General features: G+C 44.3%; 1 protein-coding gene across 1 annotated transcript in view; it reads left to right on the top strand.

Annotated features, from left to right (window-relative positions):
* The window catches only part of wnt9b (wingless-type MMTV integration site family, member 9B), a 6,276-nt gene extending 1,963 nt beyond the window's left edge, over nucleotides 1-4,313 (top strand). The window contains exons 3-4 of the mRNA XM_008304293.1: nucleotides 606-871; nucleotides 2,299-4,313. Of these exons, the coding sequence (XP_008302515.1) occupies nucleotides 606-871; nucleotides 2,299-2,760 (728 nt within the window). The 3' untranslated portion in view covers nucleotides 2,761-4,313. The remainder of the gene's footprint in view (nucleotides 1-605; nucleotides 872-2,298) is intronic.
* The last annotated feature ends 3,372 nt before the right edge of the window (nucleotides 4,314-7,685 follow it).

Below are 7,685 nucleotides of genomic sequence, written 5' to 3'. Positions count from 1 at the left end.
CCGCAGGTCTGCTGCGCACATAAAAAATGCTTTAGGATCTTCGAGGCTTTATGCATATGGATATCAGCGTGTGGGAGAACATGAACAGGTCAGCACAGAGGTAATGAGGGAGTAAGAAAGCCAAGAAATGTGGTGCGGTGGAGAGCGCTCAAGCCCTGTGGTTATTTTTATCTCGGGAAAGTGCCCATTCCCAGAGGAAAAGGGTGGCGTGATTACCCACTTTCATGTGGGAAAATCCTTCCTAGTCAAAATAATAATTAATTGGATCAAAATATACCCTGCTGATGGCTCTGGGTGAAGCAAATAACAGTGCACAACCAATTGGAAAGGTCAGAAGAGAAACTTTGCAGAATTGCTGAGGTTTTTGTAAACCATGACAGCCTAGTGAGCCCTTTGTAAACATTTTGACTTAAAGGCTTAATCGCTGGCAAAAAGACATTTTGATGATTGTATGTTATGAATTCATCACATCAGAACACACGTTCTTGATGCTGCAAATAGTCCTTGTGTTGAAAGGTAAAGTGGACTCATTTAATTATTTTTACACAAAGTCCTTCCACCTCTTCTGATGCCTGTTTTTTTTTTTTTTTTTGCATCTATCCCAGCATTCAAGGAGACTGCCTTCCTGCTGGCGGTGTCCTCTGCAGCACTGACCCATGCACTCGCCAAAGCGTGCAGTTCAGGCCGAATGGAGAGGTGCACGTGTGACGACTCCCCCGGCATCCAGCATCGAGAGGCCTGGCAGTGGGGGATCTGCGGCGACAACCTGAAATACAGCACCAAGTTTCTCAAGAAGTTCCTCGGCCAAAAGAGGGTCAGCAAGGACCTGAGGGCTCAGGTCGATGCCCACAACATCAACGTTGGAATTCGGGTAAATGTCACACCAAATGCTCTCCTGCAAAACAGCATAAACTTGGACACTTTACGACGTAGCTGCTTCCCAAGCCCAAGGCAACAACAGCAACGCTACCAAAGCCACACTTAGTTCAATTAGTTGGGCTGCAATTTTGACATGACGATTACACCTCTGACACACTCCCGTGCATCACAGGCTACAAAACTGTAATCGTCAACTGTATATTTTTCAAGGTGCCAGCCAGACAAACGCCCCCTTTTACGCTGCCATCATTGGCCAGGGCGGATAACATAGTGGCAGTGGGTGAGGCAGCGCAGCAAGGAGACAAGATGGCTGTGGGATCGCTGGAGCCAGGTGTTCTCAGGCATGATAAAGCTTGCTGTGCGGGCCAACAGAAAATTAAAGGTCTCATGTCGGAGAGAGCGATTATAACTGTGGCCTCTTTTTAATATACGAGCAAGCATTTTTTTCCACTTACTGGATCACTGTGCTCTTCATAAATCCACCTAATGTTCATAACCACCACTGTGTAGCTCTGAAACAGCAGGCCCCAGGGTCGTAGTCCCGAAGCTCACACCTCGACAGGCCTGGTGGAGACAAAAAGGAGGAAAAAAAAAAAAAAACACAACAGGAAGAACACTTATCTTATCTCATCTTTACTGAGTTAAATGTTTTCCTCAGTTTACACCAGTGTGGCTGAAAAGAGACCAGGAGTGAACAAAAAACACGAAGCGGTCAGCATCCCTTCTTCTCACAGTAATGGCGTTCTGAAGCCCCCTGAGGGGTTCATACCTGCAAAGGGAGGAACTGGGCAGAACTTTTCAACCCAGAAGTACCCTCTGGCTTTGCTGTATGACCTGTCTCTGGCCCCCGCCCAGACAGCAGCTCTTAGCCTGAGTGATGGCGCTCTCATCGCTGACCATCGTGAACTGTTTACCTAAATGTGCGGCACCGTCGCCAAACCGCACGCTATATTTTTTTGGCACTTCTTGCACAGAAAATTCTTATCGATGTTTTCCATGAGCAGGCATGTACTAAAAAACAGGGTGGAGAGATTCCAATGTCTGTGCTGTTTGTCACCTCTGCCTCGGGCTTTAGGGAAGACAGACAGCAGAGCAGCCGACAGAGCTAGTTTCAACACATTGAGAGGAAAAAAAAAAAAAAATCACGAGAGCTGTCCAAGTGAGAAATGCGAAGTGAATGAAATACGACATGCTGAACAGTCCCCCTCAATCCATTATGTCAAAATTTTTGACTGAGGTGAGCTAAAGGCACATATCCTCAGACCCCCCCCACCCACCCTGCAGGAAACCGTCTCACTCTGTCCAGATAGACCTCCCAGATAAGAGGCCAGGTAATGAATCAAAGTGAAGGAACTGACATTTCTCCCTTCTTTTTTTTCCCCTCCATTGCTTTTTTTCCCCCTCTCTTCTTCATCTCAGGCTGTGAAGAGCGGACTTAAAACAACCTGCAAGTGTCACGGCGTCTCTGGCTCTTGTGCCGTACGGACTTGCTGGAAGCAGCTGTCTCCTTTTCACGACACCGGACGGCTGCTGAAATACCGATACGACACCGCTGTGCGAGTGCTGAGTGTCACCAATGCAGCCACTGGGGAGACTGAGCTCGCCGGTCCCCGTCGCCACGGCCAGAGCCTCCGCACTACTGACCTGGTCTACCTGGAAGACTCCCCCAGCTTCTGCAGGCCTTCCCGTTACTCCCCGGGTACGGGAGGCCGGTCATGTGCCAAAGACACGAGCTGTCAGAGCCTGTGCTGTGGACGAGGCTACAACACAGCCATGCGCCTCACCAGCCTGTCCTGCCACTGCCAGGTACGCTGGTGCTGCCACGTGGAGTGTCAGACCTGTGTGAGAGAGGAGGAGGTGTACACCTGCAAAAATGCATGAACTAATGATGAGATAGAAAACATTGAGGCAGTTTGCAAAGACTTGAAAGAGTCAGTGGGGGAATGTGAGAGAAAGTTCATCATTGATCTTGGACATGACTGAACTGAATAGACAATACACAGGGATTTCCACTCTGACTTGCATGTTATTTTGGGAGGAATATACAAATGTAACACTATGATATTGCTAATCATCACTGATTTGATATGCAACAGCTTACTGTAGGTGAGGAAGTTTTCAAACTACACTGCTTTTCTCTCGCTGGATGCACTGAAATCCCACTCTTCTGGGAAGGAGGGAAACAAGCTCTTAAAACAGGTACTGGACTGGACTGGAGGCCACCAGCAGTACGAACCCCGTCTGCAGGGGAGCTCTGACAGTGACTTTGTTGTGTTGTAATCGTCCCCCCCCTCCCCGACTCCATTTTGACTATTTATTGCTCCAGTCTTTGTGTCTGTTGTACTGCTGCTTTATACTTTAATTCTTTAATCAAGTGTTGCCAATAAGGCTTAAGCGGCCTTAAAAGGAATCTACCTGTCTGTCTTTCTGTCTGCTGTGTTGTATTTTCTGCTGTGGAGGAGTTCTTTTAATGAGTAAAAAGCACTTAAGTTGCTCTTGCTACATACAATTCAAATAAATCCTTGTTAATGTTTAGTATACGTTTAGATAGAATCACTGGAACCTGTGTTGATGCCGCTGATATACATTGCGGCTACATGCATTAACAGGGTCATTGTGCAAAGACAGAAGCTGGGTTTCAGTTGCTCTTATGGAAATGTCTATGGAAATCTCTACATGTCGACCGATGTGCGCTCGGCAGAACAAAGGGAAATGCCCGAGGTAATTGTGAGGGAAACGCTGTCTTTGAAAATCACTTTAAAAAAAAGAATGAAAAAAACAAACCAGGTTTAATTTATCACCATACCAGGATTGCTCTTGTATTTTACTATTTATAGAACTGGCTTAACTTTCAAGTTTAAAATTGCCTGAATTTGAACCATTTGCTCTTCAAAGTCTCATTTAGTCTTTGTACTAAATGCCTTTGAAGAAGCCCAATCATGCTCCTTAGTTCCCCAAATTGCTAATCAAAGAAAATCGCCATGTTTACTCCCCCTCCAAACTTAAATCCAACCCTATGCGTCCATGTGTGCAGGTCAAAAGTGCACGTCAGACCCCGAGAGGTTCGTTTTTTTTTATTGGCCAGTTAATGGTTTGACTGAGTGATTATGAAAGTGTATATATGATATGAATATAACTCATGTCAGGGCTCCAGGCGTCTGACAATGTGGAATCGTTATTTTCTACCTCACTTCATCTTTTGGCAAATATCAGTAAGATTTATGAGCTATGCAGAGTTATTCTCTCTGTAGATACATGTCTTTCCCTCTGCATTTAAATATCATATTTTAGATGTTTGTACAGTTCTTTTGAATTTGGTAATATATATATGCACCCAGATTCCAAAAGTTTTTTTTGTTTTTTTTAAAAAATCCTGTTGCTTTACATTCTTATTTAAAACAAATATGATTAATAAAATGGACATACATTTGTAAGACTTATGGTTGTGTCTTGTTCGCCAACACACACGCACACACACACACTCCACACGCAACAGGAAAGCGAGTGCAATACACCTGCTCGATACCCTGCATGCGTCTAACCACTTCCTGCTGATAATGCCCTGCCCTCCTTTTCATCTGAAAATACTGTGGTCTCGCTGCGTCACCCTCAACCGCCCAGTTAAAAAAAAGGCCACGGGTGGTGGAGTGGTGTGGGTGGGTGGGCGGAGGACACGCTTACAGGTGTTGTGCCTCTGGCCAGCGCACCGACCGCGATGACAACCATAATGACGACGATGACAAAGGTGATGACTCGGCGGAGTGATGTCTCACACAGCGTTTGACCCCCAGCTCACCATTAGAAAGTTACAGTCGGCCGCCCCAGAGCCACGATGAGAGCAGTTTACGCGCTATTATACGTGAATCATAACTTTCCGCTCATTTGCAAGGCATCAGTGAAACCTACAGCACACAGAGGGCTATTGTCTGAAATATTTACAGTGTGTGCTCCACTGCTTTTGATGTCGCTCCCTAATTGCTATGATTACACATTATTATTCCTTATTAGAACATCAATTTCAGAGCCTCAAGTATTGCAGTGAATTAGAAGATAATTTCAAATAACCTTTTTTTTTTCTCACAGGTTTAATTACATTTTAAAATCTCCTATAATGGATGTACAGTGAGGTATTGTTGGAGCAAATGATCTCAAAGTGTAATGAGTGTACTTGTCTTGTCCCGGGGATGAGAATCAACCGCTTTTTTATGAAAGTTTTATGAATAACAGTCATTTGCTTTCATGCCAGAATTTTAAGAGGAGCCAATTTAATGTCAGTGATGTCAGTCATATGAGAAGGGCAAAGTAAGGAGGGGGAACAGTCTTCTTCTCCAACAGCAGACAACACACATCTTTAAGCTTTTCTTGTTTTTTTTAATACATCTATTATAGAATTAAAGTAAATTAGTAATGCACACACTCAAAAATACTTAAAGTAGAATGATCAGGGCTAAAACAAAAAAAAGGTCAATCAAAATTCCATACATCAGTTCCTCCATTTATCTCCAATTTTACTGATTTGAATTTTGATGCTTTGTTAAAGTCAATGTTTAATATGTTTTAATGCAGAAGCTGTAAAACACACCACTACTCAGAACATACAGAGGCTCACTTGAACACAGTGTTATTATGAAGGCAACCTGTTAACGTCACTACAACAAATTGTGTTCAACAAATATTATATTGTCTAGGACAGTATATAAGTTTTTCATACACAGAGAAAATGTCCCTGCTTCTAAAGCTAAAGTCATCATTTCATGATGGGCTGAAAAACAGAGCTGTTTTTCTTAGCTCATGAAAAGTTTTGGAGATACGCGATTTTCGCTGGACAGCAACTGGCATGTTTTTGCTCTGTCTAATAACAGTATTGTATTACCTGTTTGAAGCTTTGCATGTATCCTGTGCTACAAAACTAATTTCCCTTCTCAGACAATAAAATGGAAAACTTCAGTTCACTGGCACATAAAATGCGTCAGCGTCTTTCTGATGACCGAGGTCAAACAAGTTCATATGGTCACTGACTCACCATATTAACTTATGATATTATAATGTTGCAGATCAATATTTAACTTCATTCAACATGAATGCTATGTATTGAAAAAAAAAAAAAAAAGAAGCCACATTCTTCTCAGCAGAGCTGCAGGATAAAGAACTAGACAGAGGAGTGTGTCGCGGACGGCAGGGAGGACTGGGGTTGAGATATTGAGGGACATAAAGGAAAAAGATGAGGATGGAGGGATGAGAAGGGATAGTTTGTGGCCCCAGGAGGCCTATCCCCTGCTGCTGCTGTTGTTGTTTTATAATGAACTCCTAAAGCCTTCATTTCCCTCACTACCCTGAGTGGAGGGGGCGCAGCGATGGGGGCTGCTGAGTCCACAGCCGGATTCGCACGCACAAGCCCCGAGGGTGGCTGCTTTGAGCGGGGTGGGGGGTTGGACCAAGCAGGGGTGCAGTGTGCGAGCTCCTTGTGTTGTGTGTGAAACAGTCCTGACAGGAGACAGGTGAGGGCAGAAAGGTTTTTGCATATGTGTGTGAGCATACCTGCCGTGTGCACACCTGTGGTCACTTCAGTGGGAGTGATATGTGAGCGTGTTTGTAGTGAGGTTCTCCTGTGCGGGTTTAGGCTGCAGTCGGCCTGCTGTGCGCTGCAGCTTCTCTCCGTCACCCTGAGTAACATAGATAATGTAGGGTGACGATGGTGGTAACACTATCTCCTGTGTCTGCGTTGGCTTGGTTCAGGTAAAGGTTACTACACCGGCTGGGCTGCAGCAGCGCACCATAATCTGATGGATGAAGATAAATTGGCAAACCTTTTTTTTTTTTTTGTAGAGATATGTATTATATTTGCGTTGCTTAGCAAAAAGATATTATCCATAGCAGCTTACATAGCTTTCAGGTTTATACATCACTCATTTGTGTAAGAACAGTAGATGTTAACTGAAGCGTAGAAGGCCTGGTGGATACTTTGCTCAAGGACACAAAGCGCAGGCCCGTCCTGTAATCGGAACCTCTGAGCCCCAGGTCAAACATCTAAACCCCTACAAGACTTCCGCCTCCGAAGAGAAGATTCTCAGATAGCATCAGTGCTGGGCCTAATCCCCGGCACCCTGATATTGCAAAATGAAATGATGAAGACGATGAGGGGAGGAATGGATTTGGTGAGGAGAAAGAGGGGGAAATAGACGGAGATGGAGAGTTGTGAATACGGCATGGGGTAGGAATTTGGAATGTGAAATGACTAATGCAATTGCTCAACCCACAACAAGAACATGCACTGCCTAGAGCTACGACAAGGCTGAGTGCATACCTCTATGGGGGGGCCTCGCTCAGAGGCTGGGGTGGACTGGGATGGTGGCTGAGTTGCTCGCAACGGGTGATGAGACGCATGCGTGAAGAGACCACGCACACATGTGTGATGGTCAATTGAGCGAGCAGCAGGCTTGAAATGATGGATTTTCTCCTGCAGGTGAAGAAAAAAAGGAAACAGTATACAGTTGGAATCATTAGGCAATACAATATAATGCATGAAATAACTGCAGACAAAAAAAAAAAGGAGATTAACCCTTTGAACCCTCATCAGCTGCTGGGCGTTTTCTGTTCCTGTGACATTTTTTTACTGACTCTAGCTTCATTTTATTTACTTCAATATAAAGTCCTGCACCTCTACAGAAACAGCACAGAGCTGGATAGAAGGAGAGAGAACTCAAAAATATCCCATGTGCATTAGAATAGTAAACTATAATAACTATACGATACGATACGATACAATACGATACTATATTATACTATACTATACTATACTATATTAT

Source organism: Stegastes partitus, unplaced genomic scaffold (genome assembly GCF_000690725.1).
Source record: "Stegastes partitus isolate 25-593 unplaced genomic scaffold, Stegastes_partitus-1.0.2 Scaffold2184, whole genome shotgun sequence".
Classification (NCBI taxonomy): Eukaryota; Metazoa; Chordata; class Actinopteri; family Pomacentridae; genus Stegastes; species Stegastes partitus.
Note: the sequence above shows the minus strand (reverse complement) of the source record. Positions and strands in the feature narration are given on the sequence as shown.